Source organism: Agelaius phoeniceus, chromosome 10 (genome assembly GCF_051311805.1).
Source record: "Agelaius phoeniceus isolate bAgePho1 chromosome 10, bAgePho1.hap1, whole genome shotgun sequence".
Taxonomy (NCBI): domain Eukaryota; kingdom Metazoa; phylum Chordata; class Aves; order Passeriformes; family Icteridae; genus Agelaius; species Agelaius phoeniceus.
This window is the reverse complement of record NC_135274.1, coordinates 4,172,066-4,199,411: the sequence shown is the minus strand read 5'-3', so window position 1 is coordinate 4,199,411 and position 27,346 is coordinate 4,172,066. Positions and strand designations below refer to the sequence as shown.

Sequence of the window (27,346 nt, the reverse complement as noted above, 5' to 3'; positions counted from 1 at the left end):
TAGCAAACTCCTTGATTTGGTCTAAGCACCAGCCTAGAAACAAACAAAGCCTCCCTTGCCCTAAGTCTGTGACTGTTGTTAACTTGGCACTGCTTTTTCACCAAATGTAAACTTAAAATTATTCATGCTCTTCACAGGAAATGCAGCAAAGAACTCTTAAAATGACAACATTTCAAACATGAAATGTACATTTATTCTACTTGATTTTTATTATGTTTTCTGTGTCTTTCTTTCTCCAGAGCAGTACCTCTGTTGGGATACCTACCTCAGGATTTAATAGGAACACCAGTCTTGGTACATCTTCACCCAAATGACAGACCCTTAATGCTAGCAATTCACAAAAAAAGTATGTAACTTCTTACTGTGTAGAAATACACATTTTTTTTCTTGAACTTAATTAAAATTACTATAAAGACCTCAACAAGTAGTAGGAGAAACTTAATTGTGACTTTGATTCTTTTCCACAAGTAAATACTGAATCTTTTACTGCACAACTTGATTCTTAATGCAAATCCATGAAAATGAGAAATGACTCAGTTTTGTACTTTCAAAGAAGAATACATATCTGTTGTAAACAAATTGGCTATAAATTAATATTTCATACATAAAAGTATGAAATGAATGAAAGTATAAAAAAGTATGAGAATGATGTGATAGAAGTTGTCATATCTTACATGTTACTCTTTCTTATTTCATGGACAAGAAAATAAGAGCCATTCTGGCAAAGTTTTTAAAGCCACTTCTTCAGCCTTCTTTAGTTTGTTGTATTCTAAAGGTGATTTTCTTGACCATAGTCCAGTAAATTATGAAGATCTGCTTATTCTGGTAGCTCAGAATTTCTAAATGTATCAGTGTACCCAGTATTTGTTCCCTCAAGTGTCATCTTCCTCCATAAAGAGGAAGTACATTGAATGTCCATTCCCTCCATGAATGTACAGTTCATTGTAAAATCCTGAATTATGTGGAATTGTGCAAACATTAATCTGAAATTTCTGTTTGATTCCTTCATTGCAGTTCTTCAGTATGGAGGGCAGCCTTTTGACTATTCACCAATCAGGTTTTGCACTAGGAATGGAGATTATATCACCATGGACACCAGCTGGTCCAGTTTCATCAACCCTTGGAGTCGAAAAGTGTCATTTATTATTGGGAGACACAAAGTTAGGACGTAAGTCAGGATATTTTTGTTTTCCCTTCCCTCAGGTTTACATAGAGATCCTTAAGATGAAGGAACAGAATAAGCATTAAATTCTGTGTAGGATATGTAGGTGGTAAATTGAAAGTGGTCTCTGTGGTTGAAACACCTGAATTTGCAGTGAGCTGGTGTCTGTTTGGTTCGTGCAGGGGTCCCTTAAATGAAGATGTCTTTGCTGCTCCCAACTACACAGAGGACAGGATCCTGCACCCCAGTGTTCAGGAGATCACAGAGCAGATCTACAGGCTGCTCCTGCAGGTACAGCTCTGCCCCTTCCTTCCCTGCTCACACCCTGCTGCCACAGCCTCTCTGTCCTGCTGTCACTCCTACTCTGCTGGAGTTGGTGGCTGCAATCCTTGGAATTCCTTGCACTCATCATTACCACACAAGATTTACTGAAGTATGTTAAAGCTCCAGTTGATATCTTAAGAATTTTGTGTATTTGTGGAGTCCTCCAGATAAACAAACAAAAGAACACCAAAAAAAAAAAAAACCAAAAAACCAACAAAAAACAAAAAACAAAAAACCCCAACAAAACAAAAAACAAAAAAAAAAGCAACCAAAAAACCACCCCCCCCCCCAAAAAAACAACCAAAAAACAAAAAAAACCACCCCAAAACAAAACAAAAAATCTCAAAAAAACCCCACAAAAGAAAACAACCAAAAAAACCCAATGTAAAATAAAATCGCTTTTCCTGACATGGAATTACTGGTGTCCTGAAGTGGGTGTGTGTATACAATACATACATACATATATTTTTTTTTATGTTGTTTTAACAGCCTGTACACAACAGTGGATCCAGTGGCTATGGGAGTCTGGGTAGCAATGGTTCACACGAGCACCTGATGAGTGTGGCATCCTCCAGTGACAGCACAGGAAATAATAATGAAGACACTCATAAGGATAAACCAGTAGGTTTTTGATTTTTCTCATTCAAAAGAAACTAAGTGGGGATTTTTAACTTTTAGAATAATGTTTTCAAATTAGAAATATGAGAAAGGATAAAGAAAATGCCATCTTTCTTTTTTGGTTTAATACATAAAAACCCTTTTGTCTGAGGGAATAAACATTTCTGGTGTAGATGAAGCCTCAGGGTACTGAAGCACAGTGATAGACATGAAAGTCAGTGTTAAAGAGAATTTAAACCTGTACAGTGTGTTCACTTAATCTCTCTGTTACATGTTTTATGCTGTGTTTCTTGGAAAACCAGCCAGATATGTGAAAGCAGTTTCTTTTGGGAGGAGAAAGTCTGTAATTACTGTTTTCCCAAATGAAAGAAAGAAGATTAAATGCAGTAATACCAGCAGAACCAAGGGATAGCTTGACCCTGGTCGCTTTTAATGTTGCAAAAATACAGCATTTATATAGAATGAAATAAATTAAATGAAATAAAACAATTTTCTAGTTTGTGCTTAGAACTTTACTTTGTGTTTAATTCTGAAAGCCAAAAATTTTCCTTGATAAGTTGTATTGCTTGTAGGCTAATTCTCCCAAATCTGATTTGTGCTTCTGTGATCAGACTTTGCAGACTCCTACTCTTGCCAAGGTGCTCACTTTCCTGGCTTTCAGTTCTTAAACACTGGTGGAGTAAGCAGATGAAGTCTCAGGATTTCTTATTTAACAGGGAAATAGATGCCTGGCATTCCTTCACTATTTCCACAGACAGTGAAGGCTGTTACAGTCCAGTTCTGTTACATCCTCTCAGTGTTTGGTTGGACTTTAGGTTTTTTTACCAAGTGATAGGTTTGGTTTTTTCCTGAAGTCATCTTTGTAATGGGTATTTTATATTTTCCTAGCCAAGTTATTCAAACAGATTAAAAGAAATAGAGAGTAATTGTTTGCAGGAAACATACCTTAAATTTCTTCTCTTCCCAACTCCAAATTTCTGCAGCTGCACAATAAAATTGTATATCTACATATTTCTCCTGTGATCAAAGTAATTGCAAGATAGAGATTAACTGAGGTTAGATTTAGTCTACTGAGGAATCACTGTGCATAATGTTTTATGTCAAAACTTTGAAATAACTGTTCTTCCTAAACTGCTTTCAGGAGGTTTGTCAATATGCCCGTAAGGTCAAGAATAAAGGCCAGCATATTTTCACTGACAGCAAAGCAAAACTGGACTACAAGAAAGAGTCTTTGGCAGGTAGGACATGAGCAGTTCCAGTCTCCTGTGCTGCTGCCTTGGATAATATGGCAGCAGGACTTTTTTCTAATTGAGCTCTATTCAATGCATAACAACAGCATTTTATCAATTCAGATTTTATTGTCCTGTGTCTCTCTACTGTGCCCAGGAAAATACTGTGTTTGGCTGTAATGAATCAATAGTGGTGTAACACAGTAAAGGCATGGCCTAAAGCTGTTGTCTTGAAATAATTTAGGTGGGCACTAGAGTTGTCCTCATCCTGAGTGGGTTTCAACACTAATTTTATATATTCTCTTACAGCCATAGTGTCTATTCCCTTTGGATCCACATGCAATCTAATTAAACTTTATAACTCCAAGCACCCATAAGGACAGCAAATGTTCACATAATATTCATTTATTGGTGCATTACAGTGGCTAATTTGTGACCTGCTAAACATGTAGAAATGAAAAACCTTTACTACTGTTGCTTTTAGGGGAGTTTGTAAGGATTTAATGCCTTAAATGCATAATAGCAGTATCTCCTTCCACAGAAAAACAGAATACTGCTGGTGGCCAGGTGAAAGGTGTAGGGGGAAAGGATACTGCAGGAACAGTTGCTCCAAAAAATGTGACTACTGAAGAGCTGGCTTGGAAAGAACAACCTGTGTATTCCTATCAGCAGATCAGTTGTTTGGACAGTGTCATCAGGTGAGCAACCTGTGAGTAAATTACTCTTGACCTCTGGACACAGGACCAGTATGTCTAATATTGCTAAATCTTTGTATTTTAGGTACTTGGAGAGTTGTAATGTGCCTGGTACAGCAAAAAGAAAATGTGAGCCTTCAACTAGTGTTGCATCACTGAGTTCTGGAGTTCATGAACCAAAAGCAGCTGATAATTCTATCCAGCCTTTGGGAGGTAACTCCACATCACAGCTTTTTCATAGCTGAGTTTTGCTGGCAGGCAGTTGGATGCTTCTTCTTTGCAAAATAATGACAAGTGTATCTTAGGCATGACCTCATAGCTTCTTTCTCAGGGTTTGATGTTGGTGATTTAACTTTTAGCATTAATATCTTCCTTACAATTAAAATACTGAGTAGTTGATGCATATAATATGCATATCCGGATTGTAGATGCAATAAACTAATTTGTACTGTGCAAAATACAGTAGGATTTTGAGGTTCAGGACTTGAATCATTATCAAATGTAGGAAGTTTATTTCACAGTTAGGACTTGTAAGAGCAGTCAGCTGAAGAACCTAGCAGCTAATTAATTGCAACAAAAATACACATCTTAGTTTTCTGCTTAAAAAAAAAAGGAACAAGAGAAGATAAAATGCAGCATTGGAATGTTCTGTGTTTTGTAAGATGTTAGAACCCAATGTTCATCCATGAAACAAAAAGCTGGGGATTACTGAGGCAAGTTGTCTAAAAAGTCTGCTGCAGACAGAAACATTCAGTTAATTTTTTAGGCCTTAGATGTAGTATTTACATATAGTCCCTTGTCTGGATGGGGAGCTAAGTGAAGATTTGTAACTGGTCAGTCCAAGGACTGTGAGATTGGTAAAGAGCTGCATGCAAATGAGAGATTGGCTCATTCTACCTTGTGATTATATGGGGCTGAAGGGAGAGTGTCCAGTGGAGTTTCTCAAAAATTGGTTGTGGCAATGATCTTAGCTATTTGATGAGCTTCAAAAAGAAATTCTAATGCAGCTTTTAGAATCAAATTAGAAGGTATTGGTAGAGCAGGAACAAAGAGCCTACAGCAGGGGTTGAAATGCTGTAATTTGGAGTCTCTGTGGTTCTGGTTGGCAGGAGATGATGTGGGTCACCAGCTCTTTGCTGCACTGATGACTGAGACAGATGAAGTCCCCAGTCAGGAAAAAGGCAAACTTTAGATCTTAAATATGTGTTATGGAAGTATTCCTATGAGAGGAGGAATGTTTTAATGCTGCTTTGTGAGGCACTGCTCTGACCTCTGCTGGATTACTGGGTGAAGCTTTCAGGGGAGAGAATTTTAAAGAGCTGGATGCTCAAAACAAAGCTCTTACAGTAACCAGCTAATGAAAGAAATCAGTGTACAACACTGTGGGGCAACTTACTCTTGGGCTGAAAGAGGCTAGAAAATTTCTTCCAAAATTGTGCCATGAAAGAAGAGGGAAGACCAGAAAAAGAGGAAAATATCCTTTATTGAAAAGGTTTGGTTTGGCTGTGTATGGGCTTAGAGGATTGCATTTGTTGCTCCACAGTCATTCTATTCCTGGAATGTATAAAGTAAAAAGTTCACTTTTTTGTCTTGTCAAGCACACTTTGGCTTTACTGTTTTGCAGCCCTAGCAGCATGTAACTTGAATTTGCTCTTGTTTATGTTCAGTAAGCTGCAACTTTCTTTCTTTTAACAGATCCTGCTGTGTTGAAGGCATCTGGTAAATCGAGTGGTCCCCCAGTGGTTGGTGCTCACTTAACATCTTTGGCTTTACCTGGCAAGCCTGAAAGTGTTGTGTCCCTCACCAGTCAGTGCAGCTACAGTAGCACCATTGTTCATGTTGGAGACAAAAAAACACAACCTGAATTAGGTAGGATTTTTGCTAATATTTTTTCTTCAAGATGGCAAGTGCTAGCAAGTTCAAATTTGAGACATGTGAACAGCTGATGTCTGCCCATGATTTCCATTTTCTTCCAGCCAAAAGGTGGCCTTAGGAAATGGAATAAATAGGGATGGAATGTGTAATCTTAAACTTGCAGCAAAATGATTACAGAATTGTAATACCTTAAAAATGCATGTACAGGGTTTTCTTGGCTTCATCTTGAGTATTTTGCCTTCTGTTCCTGTAGAAATGATAGAAGATGGTCCAAGTGGAGCAGAAATCATAGATGGCCAACTTCTTGCCCCTCCATCCAGCTCTGCACACATAAATCAAGAGAAGGAGCCATTTAAAAAACTGGGACTTACAAAGGAAGTGCTTGCAGTGCATACACAAAAAGAGGAGCAGAGCTTCTTGAACAAATTCAAAGAAATAAAGAGATTTAATATTTTTCAATCACACTGCAATTACTACTTACAAGATAAACCAAAAGGACGGCCTGCTGAACGTGGTATGGCAATAGTTTTCACCATAAAACTTGCATTTATATAGAAAGTAAATCCAGTTGGGAGGGCATTTCTATTTTTAGTGGTTTTGTGGGGCCAGTGTGAACAGTGACAGTTGCATGCTATTTTCAAAACCCGCAGAAAAATCTTCTGACAAATCTTGCTCAAAGATTAAAGTGGAATATTGCTTTTAGTTACTAAAATGGACGTTTTAGTAACTAATATTTTGATTTTTGTCTGTTCTCTCTACTATTACTGTCATGCATCTACTCTCAAAGGACAAAAAAAACCTTCTTTAGAATGTTTGCCTTACTGTATCTGTGCTTGTATTCCCTTGCTTTTCTTTTCCTTCTGTCTTGCCATCTGTGTTTTGTTCAGATTTGTGGTTTTGTTTTGTTTTCAGCTCCTTTGTTTTCCAGTTTTCTCCATTCCACTGTTGTGTAATTGGTGAGACAATCTGATAATTGTTGCCTTTAAGGTAATAATGTGATCAGCAGGATGGAAATGGCAGAGACTAGCAGTAGTGGTGAGATTGTTTTGTTTATTAGGCCTAGGAGCTCTGGATGGCATTTTCAGAAGTGCTGTCTTTGTTCTCATTTGGGCAGTGACTTGACTTGGAACAGAAGTCAGACACTGCTAAGCATTTTTTCAGATTTTTATCTTAACTTTTTAAATTAAATACTTATACAAGTCCTGTATAGCTGCATCCTTATAACCTTTCTTACAACTTTTCCTTTTGCAGGTGGCCGTGGACAGAGAAACGCCGCGTCTGGAGCGGATCAGCCGTGGAAGAAGAGCGGGAAGAACAGGAAATCCAAGCGCATTAAACCGCAGGAATCCTCGGACAGCACAACTTCTGGGGCCAAATTCCCGCACCGCTTCCCCCTGCAAGGGTTAAACGCCACAGCCTGGTCACCCTCAGAGACGTCCCAAGCCAGCTACTCAGCAGTGTCCTTCCCCACTGTCATGCCTGCCTATTCCCTTCCCGTTTTCCCAGCAGCGGGGACGGTGCCACCGGCTCCTGAAACTTCCCTCTCTGGTTTCAATCACTTGCCAGACTCTGCAAACACTTGTCCCATGGGGCCATCCCAGTTCTCTGCACCTTTCATGACCCCTGTGGTGGCTCTCGTGCTCCCCAACTACGTGTACCCGGAGATGAACAATAACTTACCTCAAACGCTTTACCCCGGCCAGCCCAACTTCCCTGGCCATCCCAGCTTCTCCTCCCAGCCGGTGTTCCCAGCACAGCCCCCCTTTGCCACAGGCAGCCCCTTCCCACAGCAGGCGTTTTTCCAGGCTCAGCCATTCCAGTACAACCCCCCAGCAGAGCCCGAGAGGGCCCCCATGGCCGAGCCCCGCCAGGACCCCTCCCGTTCCTGCACTCCGCAGTCGCCGCCTCCTCAGGACCAGGCTTCACCTCCACTCTTCCAGTCCAGGTGCAGCTCTCCCCTGAACCTCCTGCAGCTGGAGGAAACCACAAAGACTGCAGAGAGCGGGGCTGCTGCGGGGTTACACGGAGCTCTGGCCGACGAGGGAGCCATGGGCAACATCAGCACAGCAGACAACGGCAGCGGCAAGGAATCCCTACCTGTGAGTCTGGGTCACACCCCTTCTCCTGCAGCATTTCCAGTCCTTCCCCTTCCAGGGCAACTTGGTAACAATAGACAGAAGTTATATAATGCCTGGAGCATTACAAATGTAATTGGTAAATTCACAATTGTAGTTGGTAAATTCAAACTTGAGCAAACTGAACAAAACGTGAAGTCCAAACATTAGAATAGCCTCAACCTTTAAAAATTAAATCTGCCTCATCATTCTTCTAAAGTTACACTAGGAGACTTGGAAATATACCCTGAAAGAGTTTTATTCCATTTCACTGAAGAAAATAAGAATATGGATAAGCCCACTGAAAACCACTGAAATAAACTAGCACTTTATTTTTAGCAAAAACTTTTGTGCTAGTGAATTTGTGTGCATGGGAAAAACAATCTGTAAGTGGTCTGAAAGAAGCTGATTTAAATTAAAACCACATCTGTGTTTACAAACAAACAACCAAAGTAAATGAAGAATTCATCATTTTTTGCAGACCATAACTTCATTTTTGTTTTGTTTGTTGCACTAAAACTGTGCTATTTGGTAACTTCAAGGGTTTTTTATTTTGTGACTTATTTCAGTTTGATAAATCAGTCTAACAAATAAATTGAGCTGTAAAGGTTTCCGTAGTAGAAATATGTAAACTATTATTTGTGCTTTCTAAAGGCACCATGGAGTATCATTACAAATGCTGATGGGATGGAGCAGCATCCTGTATTTTTTTTGGCTGCCTCTTTCCATTATTCAGGAATGTGTTCAGGGTAAAGTCAGTTCTTTCCATTATTACATGTTTTGCTAAGTTCTGTCAGCCTTAATTGCTAATATTGAATCTTGAAACTGATTTGCAGACAAGTTTTGATTCGGTTAAAAATTATTGTAGTTAATGCTCTTTCCCTTAAAAAGAAACAAATTAGTGATCTTGCCTGGGAAGCACCTGGGAACATTTTCTTACTACTCCCAATGCTGCTCTTCCTTCTCATCTTAAGGGGCTGGAACCTCCCAGCCCACAGAGGGATGTTGCTGCAAATCCTTTGAGGTAGATTACAGTAGGAGCAGTTGTTGCTATGTTGTGAGTGGCTTGGGGAAAGTCTGACTTGTCCAGGACAGGAGGTGCTGCCAACAGTGAACAGGAAATACATTTCTTACTTTCTTATGAAACTATATTATTAATTTTTTGAAGAGAAATGCAGTTGGTCTCCATTCATTATTCCTTGGCATATGTTATTGGTCTTTGAATAATCATGTCAGCATTAGAATATGAAGTCAAATGGATATATTACTAATCATTCATGTGATTAGTAATACAGCTATTACATTTAGTAATAAATGCATTAATTAATAAGGCTCATCTCATATGCCCTTCTCATACCAGTTGATCCCATCCTCTTGGTTTGTCTCCTCTAGTTTTGAATGTAGGAATTTTTTTTCCCTAAGAGAAATGTTGAGCTAATTTTGTAAGATGGTCTTGGGTTAAAGTACATGGTGATGTGTAAGTATAGAGAAGTGCTGACAACCTTGTAACCTTTTATTTAAATGGACACTGCAAAACTATGAACTGTTTATTACCTTGAAGCATAATTCCTGAGAATTTATTAATTTAAAGTTACAAAGCTATTACATTTAGCAATAAACAGCTTCGATTTTTGGTGTCTGGGGTTTTTAATTTTATTTTTTCTCCTTATCACTAGGCTGAATCTCCAATGGATGCTCAAAACAGCGATGAGCTCTCCATGTCCAGTGTCCTGCTTGACATTTTACTGCAGGAGGATGCATGCTCAGGCACGGGCTCAGCCTCTTCAGGGAGTGGTGTGTCTGCAGCTGCTGAGTCCCTGGGCTCTGGGTCCAATGGCTGTGGCATGTCAGGGAGCAGAACAGGTAACTCAGGCAGCCAGAACCCTCCTGAACAGTTTGAGGTGTTGCAAACACCATGAACAGCAAGTGAAAAGCTTTATCCTTGCTGCTGTTGCATAGTTTATTCTTGATTTCTTTCTTACTGCCTTGTACAAATGTTTTTCTGTTCTGCTTGATTTGCAGAAGAGAACCTTTGCTAAGTGTGTGTAAAACAGGCATTAAGATATTATGCAGGTATAAAGGAATAATAAAAAGACCATACTCCTTCATGTTCATTTAAAACTTTTAAATTAAAGTGAGCTAATTATTCTGTTGAAAATTACTGGAGATTTTATTTAAGAATTTGACTTTGTAGAAGATTAATGCAGTTACTCAAGGGTGGAAGTTCCCTCTGTTTAAAAAAAAAGAACTAGAATAGTGGTTGTATTTACACATTCAGTTCTCTTTAATCTTCTCTACAGTCAAAAATACTCAGATAATCCATGTATTGGACAATTTATAATGGAATGTTAAATCTCTGTTTACAGGTAGCAGTGAAACTAGTCACACCAGCAAATACTTTGGCAGCATTGATTCCTCAGAGAATCATCATAAAACCAAAATGAAGACAGAAATGGAGGAAAGTGAGCACTTCATCAAGTATGTGCTGCAGGATCCCATCTGGCTGCTGATGGCCAACACAGATGACACAGTGATGATGACTTACCAGATCCCCTCCAGGTAATGCCACTGGGGAAGCACAATGTTCAGGAGGAAAGATGTATAGGAATCCCTGTCTCTGCAGAAATAATCTGGTTTTCATGTTTACCTCAGTGCCAAGAAAACTCCTTGCTTCCTTTATATATTTTGTACACTACACAAGAATTTCTCAAGCAGGAGAAATTGTTTAATTAGGTTTAGCTGTATTTTTAGGTCAGTTTCCTGAGTTGAAATGAACTGTGTGTATTTTTTGGAAGCTGTTCCATAGTTAGTGATTTGTTACACTTGCCCAGAAAGCCCTGGTGAATGTGCTTAGATCTAGGCATGGTCTGGCTGGAAGATCTCCAGTCCTTGGCTCCTGTCCTTGAGGTGCCACATTCAGTGCAGTGCTGCTCTTGGACTTGTGGACTTTTTTTCTGGGTTGTTAACTTCCTTCCATGTGTTCATTCAGCTCCATAAATTAGGACAAGGAAGTAGAAGGTAAAAATCACCAGGCTTCTCATAAAATAAACTTATTTTAAAAAATAAAAAACTCATTACTTCAGTAGCAAAGAGCAGATACAGGGGAAGAAGGGGTGACAAGTCTGGATTATTATTATTATTATTATTATTATTATTTTCAAGTCTGGATTATATTATTATTTTTTTCAACCTGCTTGTTCATATTTCTTGGGAGCAGTGAATGGTGTTCTGAGAAGAAGTAGAGGTTTCAGTAAAGACAAGCCTTTGAAAGGGCAGGTAAACAAGCTTTCAAAATACAGAAGCACAGGCATGATGGGGAAAGTAAAGAATACATTGTAAGAACTTGAGTGGGGTTTTTTCCCTAGTTTTAAAAATAGTTGGACATTTCTCTGGTTTTGTAGTCTGAAGTGTTGACAGCCACAGGTGGGAATTCCAGTGGCCCACAAAAGCAGCAAAGGCTGCCAAAGACCAGGATATTTTGGTAAGAAGAGTAAAGTTTATTGTCAGAGTGTGGTGCCCAAGAAGTGAAGTGTAAATCCAACCTGCTCTTAGCTATCCTGTAAAGAAAAGGAATTATTTTGGGTTTCTTGGAGCTTGCTTTCTCTTGTTGTCTTTTATAGAGGGATACAGCTTGTCAATTTGCTGTGGGATGGGTTTTTGTAGGTTTGAATGGAGGTAGGGCATTTGGAGGGAGAGGGAATTTTGGCTGCTGAAACAGAGCTGATTTCTAAAGTTTAGTTCATTCTTGGAGACCTCCTTAAACACATCTCACCGCTCCTGCTTTATCTCCTGTGCACTGAGGGTCTGCTTTGGGCTGTCCCCTCTGGAGGGGGCTTGGCCCTGCAGCAGCAGCAGCAGAGGGAAACTGGAGCTCTGCTGGTTTTACTGGTGCTGCCTGAACTGCTCTAAGAAAACTGTTCCCACTGATGGGATTTGAAAAGACAGTGAGCCAGAGCCAGAGATGTCTGCAAATGCAGAGAGCAGCTGGAGTAATCACATTTCATTTTCTTCCCATCTAAGATTTCTAAGCATAACGTTGTGGAACAAAAATAGTCTTTAAAAATGTTAGTATTTGACTGTGTGACCTCATGTAGGCATGAAGCCCAGAAACTGATGAAGCTCAATTTCTAAATACATTTTATTTTAGGGATTTGGAAACAGTTTTAAAGGAAGATAAGCAGAAATTAAAGCAAATGCAGAAACTACAGCCAAAATTTACAGAAGAACAAAAAAGAGAGCTTATTGAAGTTCATCCATGGATCCAGCAAGGTGGACTGCCAAAAACTGTTGCTAATTCTGTAAGTTTAGTGGGTTAATTACTTTTGCATGTATAATAGTGCTTAAATTATTAGCTGCCTATGTTAGACTCTTCCTTTCCTGTTGCTATGAAAGCTTGGTCAATTATGTATAGGAAAAAAAAAGAAATTCAAGCTTCCATGCAGTGGTTTCTAGCTTGATTCAATTTAGCATAAATCTCCTTTCCAGTGGAGGAAATTAAAGAACTGGTGAATACAGTACAAGACATTTCCTTCCTCTTTCTGAATTTCTGTGTCTCTGTTTGAAATACTTCAGCAACTCAGCAGAAACTTCACTACATAAAAATCTCTACTTTATGTGCAGAAATGGATGCCCATTGTTTTCAGAGTACAAAATGAATGGCAATATACTATATAATAATATAATATAAATATAAAAGGATCTATAATATAAATATAAAAGGATTTTATAATATAATATAAAAGGATCTATCTATCTAGACTTTTCAGTCAGGATTGATTCCTCTGAGTAGTTTAATGGCTTGAAAGGGGAAAGAACAAAGCATCCATGCAATTTTATTTGTTTGTGTATCTTGCTTATTCATGCACAAATACCTGATTGCATTTTCTTTTCCCTAAGCTTTCTATCATTTGAGGCTTTTTTTGCACAAAAGCTGTCAAACAGAGAGGCTCTGTTTGCACTTGAGTGTTTCAAAAGTCATTGTGAAGGAATTGCAGTGGAATCCTCACTGAGGTGTTAATGTCACTGCAGCACTGATCCTACCAGCACCCACCTTGTGGCACAACTGCTTCCAGTTGTGTTCTCCAGTACTTGCATTGATTTATTGCACTGCACAGAACCATGGTGTGTGGAAAAGTTGTGGAGTAAAATGCATCTGGTAGCTACAGCCCAGGTGGAAAGGTTCTCTTGGAATCAAGGATTGCATGCAGGTGGGCTGGTGCTTGGAAAAGCTTTTTTCATTTTACTTACGAGTGCTTCTATTCTTTTTTTCTTTTTAGGAATGTATTTTTTGTGAGGACAATATACAGAGCAATTTTTATACATCATATGATGAAGAAATCCATGAAATGGACCTTAATGAAATGATTGAAGATAGTGGAGAAAACAACTTGGTTTCCCTGAATCAAGTCAGTGAAGAACAAACATAGCCTTTGAGCCTGTTGTTTTGAAAATTGCTTCAAAACGACAGTGAAGGATCCACAAAGGTTTTAATCTTTTTATCCAGCTGGATGAATGCAGTTCATAAAAGCAAATGTGTTTTTCTTGCTCTAGAAGAGTCATTTGTGAATGAATCTCTTTTTAAATGGTGGCAATCTCTTCCCAGTAAGGACATTGTTGAAGATGGTATAGCTTTTCTTTAAAAGACTCATTTTGCACTTACATGCCTCAAGTATTTCTTTATAAACTATAGAAACTTTCATTGATGCCTACTGTTTTTTGTAGAGTGGGTTAAGAAGTGCTGCAAATCTCCTCACCTACATATGGTTCTTCAAATCTCCTTTTGGTGATGGTTCAGCATTGTAAATTGTTGAGCAGTTCTGCTTAGTGGCTCTTTAGCATTGTTCTTAATATTTGAAGTGGTCCAGCACAGTAGAAGAAATAACCTTCAAGGAAATCAGTTCACACTTGCCCTTCTCATACCAGTTGATCCCATCCTCTTTGTTTGTCTCCTCTAGTTTTGAATGTAGAAACTTCTTGTGTCTAAGAGGAATGTTGAGCTGATTTTATAAGATGGTCTGGTATTAAAGTTCATGTTGATGTGTAAGTACAGAGGACTGCAGACAACTTTGTAGCCTTTTATGTAAATGGACACTGCAAAACTATGAACTGTTTATTACCTTGAAGCATAATTTCTGAGAAATTTTTACTCAAGAAATCCTTATGCTTAAAGATTTAAAAAACTTAAGACCACAGAGGATGACTGGCCATGCTCCAGTGGCTGTTAGCCAGACCTTGGGGTAACTTCCACCTTTATTGCTGACTTGTTCTGTCAGGAGGTTGGCCATCAGTTTTTCCAATGTGGCTAAACAAACATCAAATTTGTATGTGGCAAGAGAGAATTAGCTGTGTCTTGTCATTTGAACATAGTTCTCATAAAAAAGAAGTGATTTTGAGAATAGTGTTGACCAACTCTATTTGATTTCCATAATCTCAAATTTAGTGTGGCTGGAATCCTTTGCTGTCGAAGATTTCATTTTAATGCCTCTGAGATTGTATTGACTTGAATGTGTGTTCTTTATGTTCCTGTGCTCTTTATGTCTGTTGGATGTGGGAAGAGAACATGAGAGACAACTGTTCATGTGTTGGTTAGTTAGGACTAATTTAGTCCTTTAAAGCAGTTTAGCTGCTGTATTGCCAGATGTCAGCTGTGAGTCTTGGGATGGAAAATGACGAAAGTTAATTCAATTAACTTCAATATGTTTGTCTTAAAATAATTTTCATGGGAAGCATTTCCTTTTTTAGTAGGATAACATTTCTATTCACTGAAATGTAAGGTTATTTGCATTCTATACAAATATTTCTCTTTCTATACAGGGAGGATGTGAAGTTAGATCTGGCACCAAAAACATGCAAAAATGACTGGTATTGGCTTAGCATAAGAAATAATTTGTTTCAAGTAATTAGTTATTAATTGGAAAATTTGCACTGGAGACAGGTTCTGCAGGTAGCAAAGTGTGTCAGCTTGTGAACCAAGCAGAATCACAATTTCAAAGAATGAGTAAGTATTTTAAATGTGGTGTGAAGCACTGCCCAGCAAGATCTGATGCCTGTCTTTAACAGCTCAGCAAGGTCAAACGTAAATATTTGTAAATACAAAGTGAATGAGAAATTTTCCAGTGTTGGTGTTCACGTCCGATGTATTAAATGTTTTAATCATAAATGGAACAGTGCAGCTATACCAGCATAGTAAATATATTTCATTTTTACATGGAGACACAAACATGGACCAGGGTTTGGGAAAAATGAAAGCTTTATATAAAAGGAGTGCATCATCATTATACAAATAATTTTCAAAGACTTCTCAACCACTTTGAACTTCTTTGCTTTAGCATGCTTTTTTTTTCCCCCATGTCTTTTTTTATTTGTCCTCATTTCTTTTATTATTTTTTTTTTCAATGACCATCTTGTAACCATAACTTAGTGAAAGGAAGAGAAAAGTATATTTAGAGCATTTTGTGGATGTGCTTACTTATGGACTTAATCTTGCATCCTTAAAGTGTTTGCATTTACAGGGTGGTATTAAAATATTTTCCTGTAACTTTAAATCTACATGCCTCCATTTATAGATAAGATTCTGAAGCTGTAATTTTTCCAAACTGTTGTAAGATGATTTATTTGTGATGACACTTTGTCAACATGTCAACAATGTTTTCTGTACACTGTGCAATATATTTTGGTTTTGCCACTTGTGACTAATTTTTATGACTTTGCTTTTTAGAAAACTGGTAAATAAAACAGATATATTTTTAGTTGCCTTTTTGTTCCTTGAGGCTTCTACTCCAAGTAAGAAGTCAGAATATATGTGCTTTACTGATGGCATGTGAGCTGGTATTTCAGACTGCAGAGCTTGCTGTGGTGTTAGCTCTGCCTTCCTGTCCTGGAGTGAAACTTCTGCCAGCTTTTCTGACCTCTGACTTCAGTGGTGACATGGAAGATTGAATCTGTATATTGAGGAGGTGTTCTGAAATCATGTGCAAATGTCCTGCAAGAGCACTTGCAGCTGGGCTCTGTGTTGGTAAAATCTGCCAGAGTCTCCTCTGGTGTTTTTTGCTTTGTTCAGTGTCAGCTGCAGCCCCTGAGCTTTACAGGGCTGGCTTGGGGACAGGGAGCTCCAGTCGTGCCCCTTGGATTTGCTCTGTGCAGTGATTTTCAGTCTTCTCTCGAGGTGTGAGGTGTTGTCTTTGAAGGCTGCTACACTTGCCAGGCTGCAGTGCTGCCCTGCCCATGTTCACTTCTCTGCTGAGTGAGCAGTGCTGGATGGAGCTCAGGGCTTGCACTCCTCCTGTTCAGGAGGGACTCAGGGTGGGAGACCTTCTTTAATTCTTATTCTCCATGGCTGTGTTGTGAGAGGTTTGGGGAATTTTTTAAATGGAACAAGCTGAATTGGTCATAAAGGGCCCAGATCCTTCTGTCAGCTGCACAGTCAGGGTGTTTGTACCACAGAGCAGTTCAGCTCTCAGGGGAATTGCCTCCACACCAAGGGCACACTGGTGGTGGTGGTGGTGTGCACTTAATTGCCAAGAGCTGCATTTTAAAACATGCCCCTTGAACACATTATCCAAGGCTCTTTGCAATCCTCTGAATTAACCCTAAATTTGTGTGCAGTTCTGTGTCTGTCTAAAAACACTTCTGTCCTAAAGCACCCAGGTTCCTTGCTCAGGTCAGAGAGCAGAGATGTGTTGGTGGAGCTCTGACAGAGCTCCAAACAAACCTGTGTGTCACCCCCTGAACCACAGTGTCACCCCTGAACCACAGTGTCACCCCTGAACCACAGTGTCACCCTGTGCCACCCTGTGCCACTCCAGAGGTGCTGCCATTTGGATGCAAGTTCTGGTAACTGGTAACAAGAACCTTGGGAGCACTGGGATAAACCACCAGGTAAATGTTTCACACTCATTTCTGCTTTTGGAAACTTTTTTTTCCAATTGTTAATGTAATAAGAGTATGAGTTCAACGTGGTTTCAGGTGTTCACAGACTCCTCCTCGGTGAGGTGTCTTCTGTCAGCAGCCAGAGCCAAGGGCTTGCCCTGCAGAGCTGTTGGGAGGAGCCTTTGGCCGGGTTTTTGCCACCTCGGCAGCCCCTAGATGTCACTGGTGTCCTGGGATTATCCTTGGCAGCATCTCCACCCGTTTGTCTTTATTCAGCTTCCTGTACACTGGGGCTGTGGAGTTCGCCATGACATTGTTTGATGTGAAGTGAAAGCTCTGTGGCTTGAATTTCAAATAAGATAATGAGAAATTCCTACTGAAGAGCTGTTGGCCCAACGACAGTGAATGCAAACATAAGCTCTGCTTGGAAAAGGGAAACAGAATGCTAAAAGCATCAGCTTTTAGTCCACTTAACAGCTGTCATGAATATAGAGGTGAAAAAAGATGCTGTCCTTACTGAGAATTAAGATCCTTGATGGTTATTTTCTCTCTAAGAAGGGTGGAAAGAACCCAAGGAATTGAGGAGCCTCTGACCCAAAGAAGAGCATGGTGAAACGAGTTGCATATTTCTGGCAAAGTAACAAACAGATGACTTGAAGGAGGATAAGGTTTGTAGGTGTAACTTCCAGAAATCCTACTGTTTAATTGATCATAAGAGCCTAGGAGCTTCAGAAATTTATTCAGTATATTGAACAAGGTAACCAACAGCTCAAGAACTCCTTTATTTTCAGGGGTGCTACACGAGGTGTGTAACAGCTGAGTCTCTGCTTCACTGAAACAAAATACCAAACAAACAAAAAACTAAACCCAACCTTCTCCAGGCTGTCCAAGTGGAAAAGTAACATAACCCTGGGTAGAAACGGAGGCAACTGAACTCTTAATCATGGGTATTTCTCTTGGTACCTGCTGATAAAATGTGAGCTCCAGGAGGCTGCTGTGTGTGTGCGGTGAGCTCCATTCCCATTCCAAACATGAATAGTGTTTAACCCCAGTGGATAATGCCCAGTGTGAAAACACTTGCCTCTGCCTTGGAGAGAAAATGCTTTTCCCTGAAGGACAGGCTGTGAAAGAGGCGCCGTGTGGTGGGGCAGGTGCAGGGATGGGCAGGTGGGGACAATGCCGTGTCTGTGGTGCAGGAGGGTTTGGGAAGCAGCACCTGCTGCAGCTGCCCTGAGAGGTTTGCTGGGGCATCCCTCAGCCCCGGAGGGATCTGCTGCTTTGCACTTCATTTGTTTCCGTTTGTTTTGGAGACAGATACAAGGGTGGATTCAAATTTCCTGGTATTCCGGGATTTGTCAAGGTGTACTTTTCACTCCTCACTCTGTAGTAAAATAGGATATCGTGAATTTATTGCTCTCTTGGAATTGTTACAGTGGTCTAAAAGTAAACTGCTTGTGTTGCTGTTGCACTGCCTGCTTCAAAAATTCTACTTCTGTCCAAGAACTTACTGGCTGTGCTTTTCCTTTTTAAAAACCCTGACTCTTGCTTGTCTAAGGTAAGGTCTACTGCTTTCCCCTCTGCTGTCAGCAGCTGCTGCCGTGGAAATCTGTGGCGTTTTTGCACAGGGTGCTGGATAAATTCAGCAATGTGCCTCTCTAACTGGCTGTAATGTTGAGTTTGCTCAGCTGTAGGAAGCAGGGCGAGGGCTGGGTGCCTGTGCCCAGCCAGGTTTGCAGGAGCAGCTCCGAGCCTGGCGGGATGGGCTCAGCCCTTGCAGCCCCAGGTGAGTGCTGGGGGTGGCACTCAGGGTTTCCACCGAGGGTTTCACCTGAGCCCTTTCTGCTCCCTGTCACTTCTGCTCCTCCTGACGCCTCTCTCCAGCCTTGGAGTGTTTGCAGTTTTGGGAGCACGTACAGAGCGAGGCTGGCACATGCACTGGGCTCAGGACTTGCTTTGTTCCTCTGTTAATGAACTTCTCCCACCTCCTTTAACACTCACTCTCAGTTTTGAATACTGGCAGATCTGTCCTCATATATTTTGGAAAACTATACTTTTGTGGTTCCCTTGTGTTTCTAAATTTGGTGCAAACCAGGGGTTTCTGATGAAAATGGTTAATTGGATTGCAGAGTAACAACTTTGTGCCGAGCAGAGCCTGCAGTGCAGAGCTACTGTTTCTTCTGGAGTCCTGAAATACGGAGTTTGTTTCTGCAGCAATATAGGATTCTAGGACATAAAATCATGTTCTATTTCTCTTGCAGTGAGAGAACACATGTCATTTACTGTACCAACCAGTGTATTTTGGTATCAAACGGTATGTAAGTGAACCATTTTGTATTTTTCATTGTTCAATGTAAAAGCTCTCTTCTAGTGCAGTTTCTCTTTCTTCCTGTTTAGGCTAAATGAGGTTTCAATTTACTTAAAGAAAACAACAAAAAAACCCCAAACAAACAAACAAAAAAACAACAACAAAACAAAACAAAAACAAAAAAAAACCCAGAAAAAACAAGCCAAAAGGGACCCAAAAAACCAAAAACGGCCCTCCTCTCAACAAAAAAAATACAACAACAACAAAAAACCACCAAACAAAAAAAAACCAAAAACCAAAAAACAACAACAAAAAAACCCCAAAAAACAAAAAAAAAAAACCAAAAAAAAAAACAAAACAAAAACAAAAAAAAAAAAAAAAAAAAAAAAAAAAACCCCCCAAAACAAATAAAAAACCACTCCAGGAAATAATGGAGTTGAAAAGAGATACAGGTCTGTCTCAGGGCATGGAAAACCCAGGAATGCCCCAATGGCTCTGGCTGCAGGAGGACGTTTGGGGTGACCCTGGCTCTGCCTGTGCCTCCAGGTTGTGCCTGTGCAGAGCTCCCAGCCTGGGCCAGACCCAGCATCTTCTCTGCTGCAATTTGTGCATTTAAAAAGCATCTGGCGTGTCCCAGTGCGGGCAGCAGTGACAATGGCAGGAATGTGGCCATCGGGAGCTATTTCCAGTGTCTATATGCAGTTGTCTTTACAAGCCTCCTCCTTTTTTGTGCTCTGAAGAGCTGTGCCTGCCTGTGAATAGGGCAGACTTTGTCCCAGCTGCTCAGAGCAGGGAGGGGAGGTGGGCAGAGCCTTCTGCTCAGATCTGATTTCTGATTTTCTGCCTCTTCCCAAACCCCGCATCCCTGAGGCAGCAAAACTTCTGTTCACTCCTGGCTGCCCTGAAGATGTTTTGCCTCCCTCCCTTTTAGAGACAAATCCGAGTATAAATATATTTATTATCGAATTTTGTGCTGAAAATTTTAATTTTTAAATTTTTTAACTGCCAAAGCCACGTGGCAATACCAAAGGGTTCCCACACCGTGTAAAGAGCTTGGGAATTCTTCCATTGTCTTTAGCTTCCATTGTCTTTTAGCATACAAGAAGATGGTTAATGAACTCTTTCAGTAAAGGCTGCTAAAGCTTTGGATGTAGTCAGGCAGTCAATTTCATATTATTTTAGAAATAATTACTTTGCATTACATGAGCAGTGAATTTAAATGAGTTCAGCTATAAAGACCTGATTAGGAGCACACATATGAACATTGTTTTATTAGTCCTGCCAGTCCCCCTAAAATACCTGCCCTGTATGTGCTCTACCATTATGAGGTGATACTTAGGTCTTTAATAATACAATTTCCAGGGTGTTCTGGCTTGGATTTTTCAGGAAAATCTGTTTGCTTGTTTGGCTTTTTAATTTTTTTCTTTTCTGTCTGATAGTCTCTTAGCTAACAGGTGGGATAAAGGTGTCTGTATCTCAATCTCAGAAAACCATTTATAGTCTCCCATCGATTTCATGGCAGAATGATATAAACTGAAGCAGACTGCAGTCTGTAAATGGTTGTCCAGGTTTCACTTACTGACAGAACTCGTTTGATGAGGTGATTTATGGCTGCCTTTACCAGCTCATGCAGTGCTCAGAGCCTGTGAAGTTCCTGGAGTTGTCCCTCACTCATTGCCCTGGCAGGGTGGCTCTGCAGGCCGAGTCTTTTTGGGAGGATTGGGCAGCACCAAAGGCTCAGAAGCTGTGGCTCAGTGCCCACGGTGCTTTCTGAGGGGACAAAGTGCAGCCTTGCAGGGCAGGCTGGGGTTCCCTGCTCCAGGAATGGCTGAAGGAGCTGCCAGGAGCTCAGGGGGGAAGAGCAGCACTGACCTGGGCTGAGAGGAGTCTGGGAATGGAGGTGGAACTGTCACCTTGGGCATTCATACAGCCCAACTCACTCACTCAAACACTTCCAAAGAGCACTTGTAAAACTGTCAGATGTAAAGTTTGTCTTTCAGCTGAGAAGAGCAATGTGTGCTCTGTTCTGCAGGGAGCTCCCAGGAGTGGGGACGCAAGAGCCTTCCCCAGATCCTGCAGATCCTCTCAACACACAGGGCTGGCTTGAAGCTGGTTGCCAAAACCCCCCGTGAGTAAATGGCTGTAATTAAATGTAATTCAATGTATGCCCAGCCCTCCAAGCACTGTCTCTGCACTGCTCAGGCTGTTGGTAAGGCTGTGACACCTGGGCTATAGATAGGAGGTGACAGCTCCCTGCCCTTGGAAACATTTGGGCTGTTGCACTCTGGTTTGTGACTTACATGAAAGAATTGGAGGAAGAGGATAATAACACAGCTCCAAAGGGCTCTGCCTCTTTGGCACTGCTTAACACTGCCTTTTGAAAAACCAGTTTTATCAACAGCAAAACACAATTTTTCTTTCTTTGGATGAGATACAGGGGTTTGTTGTTGGAGAGAATTTCAGAAAGAGACAAAGATGAAATCACTCTTGAGGCTTGAGGAGGTTTGGACCTTTAGGAACAGTTTAATTGAAAGGAAGTGAGAAGTTGTTAAAATGCAAGCAGAAAAGAAAGACACAGGGCTGAATCTGTGTGGGTCTGTAATCCGTGACCATAACAAATGAGAAAGCTGCAAAACAGTGAAGGTTGGAATTGCCCTGTGTCTAGACAAAAAAATAGAAAAAAGCATTTGAGGAGGACAGAGAAAAGTGATGTTTGGAGCTTTTGGCAAAAGCAGCTGGAGCTGCAGAGGGGCTGTGTGCTGAGCTGCACTGTCAGGTCAATACAGAGCTGAACTCTGAGGCAGCTTGAGTCAAATCAAAACTGTGTGTCCAGGCACTGGAGATTTTGGGTTCTTTGAAAACCAAACCCCTGATAAGCAACTGGGCTGCCTGAATCTCTTTGCAGATTTATTCAGAAAAATGTCTAAAATATCATTGTCCAAACAATGCTTAACATCCAATGTTCTCTGAGAACAAAAGCAGCAAGCACACACCATGTACACATGATACTCTTTTGTTCCAGGGGAAGCACGGGGGAAGTGGAGCCCTTCCTCTGGAAGGTTTGTGTTTGATGTGGAGCTGCTGGGATGCCATGGCTGCAGCACTGCAGAAACAAACCCCAGCCCCAGCTGGGCTCTCCCTCTCCTCAGTCCCCACCTCCCTCCCATTGCTGAGGTTCTGGCAGGAGATGCAGCAAGGCTGAAGGCTCGTGTGTTTCAGCATTAAAAAGGAACCAGAGGTCAAAATCTTTTCATTTGGACCAGAAAGCCAAATCTCCCCATTGCCCTGCAGGATTCTGCTGCATTTCTGGGGGATGCAGTGAGAGCAGCAGCTTTGGTTTGGATTTGGTTTGGTTTGCTTTGCTTTGGTTTCTCACCTACAGGAAATGAAGGAAGGTGAAGGCAGCACAGTCAGGGGGGGTTTCCTCACAGCCTGGTGCTCCCAGCAGTGCTGGGACAAACTGGGACCCCCAGCTCAGCCCCTCCTGCCTGGGCAGCCACTGCTGGGCTCTCGGGGGGGTGGCACAGCCCCATCCCATGGGGGCTCAGCCCTCCTGCAGTGCCAGCTGTGGCTCTGCTGGAGCAGGGATCCTGCACAAGGGGGGAGTTTTCCTCTGCAGCTCCAGGGCTGCTGCAGATGGGCCTGGGCTCCCTCTGGCCATGCAGGGCAGCAGAAGCTGCTCCTCTGGCAATGCACTGGGCAAAGGCTGCTGGGCTGTGCCAGGCTCACATTGGATCCAGGTAGGAATGCTTGGCTCCTGCCCTGGGCAATGCAGCATCTCCCCATGGGATGCTGGAATTGGATCAGCCCTGCAGGGACACTCAGTGGCCATGGACAGCAGAGATCTCCTGCAGGGAGGAGTGGCTGGGGGAGAGATAAAGAAAAAACTGCCCCATGGACAGCAGAGAACTGCCCCAGCTCTGACAGATGGGGATAGAATACCCCTGTTTCTAACCTAAGGCAGCTATACAAAGAAGGGAGAAGTATTCTCAGGGTTTCTTGGGGGGAAAGGTGATAAAAGCAGAATCTACCAATAACCTCCACATGTCTTTTGTAGGTTTATACAGTCACACACCAATTTACAGCTGTTACAATCAATAATTTCATAGCACAGAAAGGCAAGGGCCAAAGGGAGAAGGGAAAGGGACTAAAGAGCTCTTATTTAGGCTATGAGGGGTGTGGGTTTCTCTGGGTCTGCACTGAAGGCACTCCAGACAGCAGTTTCATGTTCAGACTCAGGTGTTTATTATTCCTTATCAGTCAAACAGTCTCACTGCTGTGAGTTCTGCAGCTTTTCATTAGAAGGCACAAAATGGCCAACAATCTCTTGGTACAAGGTCTCCTAAGACTAAACTGTCCAATTAAGAACTGACACCTGGATTATTTTCCCTTTGAACCCAAGAACTGATCCCACAGAGCCCCCAGTGCAGACTTTTCTGCCCAATTCCAAAATGCCACCCAAACCCATGGAGAAGAAGGAAGAAGCAGCATGAAGAAGAAACCCAGGACAACACCCTGTGCCTCCATCTTGCTGCCATCCACAACACACTAAAAACCCCAAACCCTCAATTTCTCACCCAGTGATGCACCTGCACTGCTCTCTATAATCTATTGCACACTTTTGTGGGTTCCAGTCTGTCTTGAAGTCTGGGAAACTTTCTCCATGGATGAGGGTCAGAGTCAGTGCTGCCCTGGGGGTCAGGGCAGCCCAGAGCAGACACAGGAATGAATATTCCCTGTGTGCCCTGGGGTTGCACAGTGGGGCTGAGGTGTCTCTGCTGGGCTTCCCCCCTTCCTCTCTCTGTGGAGCATTGATTACAAAACTTCTTCCATTGAGAACACAACTTGCATTGATTACAAAACCTGCTGCATGCTGACAGTGGAGGAGGTTTCACAGTGACTTTGCTCAGCACAGGCTGGTGCTGGTGAACTTATTTTGGGGTAGAAAGATTGGAAGTCTGAAGTTTTATTGATGTGTGTGTCAGTTATGGATGGTACAGAGCACAACACACAGCCAGGCTTCCACAGGGGCCACAAAAAGCTGAAACCCCCTCAGGAGCTCATGGGTGGGCACAAATGTCTCTTCCCTCTCACCAGACACAGGCACATGGTTTTAGGGTGCTTTAAGCTGTTCCTCTGCTGATGGTTCAAATCAGGCTGCTCTGCTTTGTGCTTCAATGGTGCAGGAGCTTTGCAGGGCTCAGCTGAGGGTGACTGAGTCTGTGCAATTCCTGTGAATGCATGTTTGAAGATGTCTTGGCTCTGAGCTTTCTCAGATACAAAGAAAACTGCTCTCCTTGCTTTCTACCAATATTTTAGCCAGAGACCAATGCAAAAACTCTAAAACCACAAATTGAGTTAATTTTACACTTACGAAATCCAAGGCCAGAAGGGATCAGTTAATATAATTACTTGTATGTTGTTGTTTTACTAAGTAGTTTTTGTTTGTAACCAAAGCAACTTGTATTTGCTTCTGGAAATATATTCTGTCCCATGTGACATTAAAAGAAAGGAAATTCATTACTTCTTCTGGTGTCTAATCCTTTTCCTTCTCATTTCAGACACCCTGGACCTACTATCTAGATCTTGGCACTTAAGGCTCTACTTTATTGGATTTAAAGACTTCTTGAAGCCATGACTTCCTCAGCTGGTGAGTGACCTACAGAACATCTGTGTAATGCAACATAGACAGTATAACTAATCAAATCACCCTCACTCATCATCTTGTTTAACTAAATTAACTCAAGGCCTCATGCTCTGTGGTGTATTTTCATGTCTGAACGTTTTATGAACCAGCTTGGGGTTTTTTTTTAACCTCCTTAAAATGCAGTGCAACGAATTTCACTTGCTGAAAACTATAATGAAATGCTAATGTTTTGTGGGGAGCTAAAATCTGGAAGGAGAGAGACTGTTTCTCCCCTTTGCTTTTCCTTTAGCTTAGCTCATGCAGAAGCCTGAGGGGCCCAAAGTGGACAATTTAGAGACACTATCCATTTAGACAATTGTGGACTCAGGAATTTGCTAGAGGATGCAACTTGGAGCCAGGCATCTCATGCAAAAAAAAAAAAAAAAATCTTAGGAGGCAGAGGAAGGGTAGGCTTCTTCTGGTTAAGGCAGCTGGATTGGTGTGTGAATCCCTGCTTTTTCCATATGCTGCCTGCACCACCTTGGAACCATTGTGCTGCTCTGTGGAGCAAGATGATCCCTCCCTCCTGTCCTGGATGGAAAGGTGAGCGTGTGTTCTGTCCCCATCTGTCAGAGCTGGGGCAGTTCTCTGCTGTCCATGGGGCAGTTTTTTCTTTATCTCTCCCCCAGCCACTCCTCCCTGCAGGAGATCTCTGCTGTCCATGGCCACTGAGTGTCCCTGCAGGGCTGATCCAATTCCAGCATCCCATGGGGAGATGCTGCATTGCCCAGGGCAGGAGCCAAGCATTCCTACCTGGATCCAATGTGAGCCTGGCACAGCCCAGCAGCCTTTGCCCAGTGCATTGCCAGAGGAGCAGCTTCTGCTGCCCTGCATGGCCAGAGGGAGCCCAGGCCCATCTGCAGCAGCCCTGGAGCTGCAGAGGAAAACTCCCCCCTTGTGCAGGATCCCTGCTCCAGCAGAGCCACAGCTGGCACTGCAGGAGGGCTGAGCCCCCATGGGATGGGGCTGTGCCACCCCCTGGCACACAGGGGACAGGGCATGCTCTGACCCTGGCAGTGGGGTTTTTTTATGGTTTTTTGGGGTTTTTTTGTACCATTATATTTGGTTGGTTTTTGGTTTTTTTCTTATTGTTGTTGTTGGGTTTTTTTTGTTGTTGCTGTTCTGGTTTGTTTTTTTTTTTTTTTTTTTAGTTTTCTTAGTAAAGAACTGTTATTCCTATTCCCATATATTTGTCTGAGAGTCTTTTAATTTCAAAATGATAACAATTCAGAGGCAGGGGGTTTACATTTTCCATTTCAGGGGAGGCTCCTGCCTTCCTTAGCAGACACCTGTCTGTTCAAACCCCTCCCAGTCCCAGCCATCCTGTCTCGTGTGTTTCAGGCTAAGCAGGGATGGCCCAGACCATGCCTGGGCACACTGACAGGAGATGTGCTGCTTGGCCCAGCTGTTTTCATCTCCAGGGAAAAGAGCAAGGGGCTTGGAAAAAAGTTTGGGTGAGCTCCAGCAGCTGGACACAGATCTGTACAACCTGTGTGTGTGCAGGGTGGGCAGCTCCTGCTGTGATTGTGTGTGCAGAGCTGTGCTTGGACACAGGAACAAAATCTGGGGAATCCTGAAACTGGGCTCCAGCAGCTGCAGCTGCCCAGAGTGGATGGCCCTTGGGGATGTGGGGCTGTTACCTGTGCAGAGTTTACCAGAATGTGGCAAGGCCCTGGGGGCCAGGATCCACCAGCACCCTCTCCAGCACTTCTCATAGGAATAAATCCTCCTTTTTTGTGGCATTTCAATACTGTTCTGCTAACAGCAGCACCCTGGATGGTAAAAAATGTAAGCTGTGTTACAGACAGAACCAAGTGCCTGCTTAGCAGAGATCTCCTGTGTGTCTGTGCCCCTGCTGCTGAGGCCTGGGCTGGTTTTACTCTTCTGTCCCTTTAACTGGAATAGAGACTGAAACATTTATTTGGAGAGGGAGACTGCAGAGAGCTGCAGGATGCTCACTCGTGGGAGATGAAAGAAGGTGCACATTGATTGGTGTGATTTAAAAGCTGGATCTTTCCTCCTGGCCAGAGGCTCTGATAAAAGACCTGGGACGTGTTGCCAAGAGGTTGGGAAGAGGTTTGAACTCCAAGTCCTCCCAGCTGACCTGGTCTAACAAGGAGCATTTTTGCCCTGTAACAGGTGTGAGTGACTGACTACAAAGAGAGGGGAAAACGAGCCCTTCTTGCCATTATTCTCCACCTGAATATCAAACCAGAGGAGTCCTGTTAGTGTGCTGCCTCTCTCTCCTGTTACAAGGCAGGGCACTGTCAGATCAGATGGTCTGTTTGTATTACTTTGGAATGGAAAAGAGTAAAGGCAGTTTCTGTAAAGAAACACTTGAAAAGGCTTCCCTGGTTTTTCATCAGAGCTGTTGGAAACCTTCCTTCCCCACACTGCCCCTTCCCCAGTCCCACCCCCAAAATCCTCACCTCTTCCTGCCTTTGTCAGGCAAGTGTCAGATTTGACACCT

General features: G+C 42.1%; 1 protein-coding gene across 11 annotated transcripts in view; it reads left to right on the top strand.

Moving 5' to 3' along the window:
* Positions 1 to 15,765, top strand: part of PER2 (period circadian regulator 2) — a 49,925-nt gene extending 34,160 nt beyond the window's left edge. For all 11 annotated transcript variants that reach the window (XM_077183644.1, XM_077183641.1, XM_077183640.1 and 8 more), the window contains 14 exons: positions 240 to 346; positions 1,015 to 1,168; positions 1,345 to 1,453; positions 1,976 to 2,107; positions 3,246 to 3,342; positions 3,875 to 4,031; positions 4,114 to 4,241; positions 5,724 to 5,897; positions 6,157 to 6,417; positions 7,155 to 8,002; positions 9,694 to 9,880; positions 10,384 to 10,576; positions 12,165 to 12,315; positions 13,294 to 15,765. In XM_077183644.1, the coding sequence (XP_077039759.1) occupies positions 240 to 346; positions 1,015 to 1,168; positions 1,345 to 1,453; positions 1,976 to 2,107; positions 3,246 to 3,342; positions 3,875 to 4,031; positions 4,114 to 4,241; positions 5,724 to 5,897; positions 6,157 to 6,417; positions 7,155 to 8,002; positions 9,694 to 9,880; positions 10,384 to 10,576; positions 12,165 to 12,315; positions 13,294 to 13,443 (2,848 nt within the window). In that variant the 3' untranslated portion in view covers positions 13,444 to 15,765. The remainder of the gene's footprint in view (positions 1 to 239; positions 347 to 1,014; positions 1,169 to 1,344; positions 1,454 to 1,975; positions 2,108 to 3,245; positions 3,343 to 3,874; positions 4,032 to 4,113; positions 4,242 to 5,723; positions 5,898 to 6,156; positions 6,418 to 7,154; positions 8,003 to 9,693; positions 9,881 to 10,383; positions 10,577 to 12,164; positions 12,316 to 13,293) is intronic.
* The last annotated feature ends 11,581 nt before the right edge of the window (positions 15,766 to 27,346 follow it).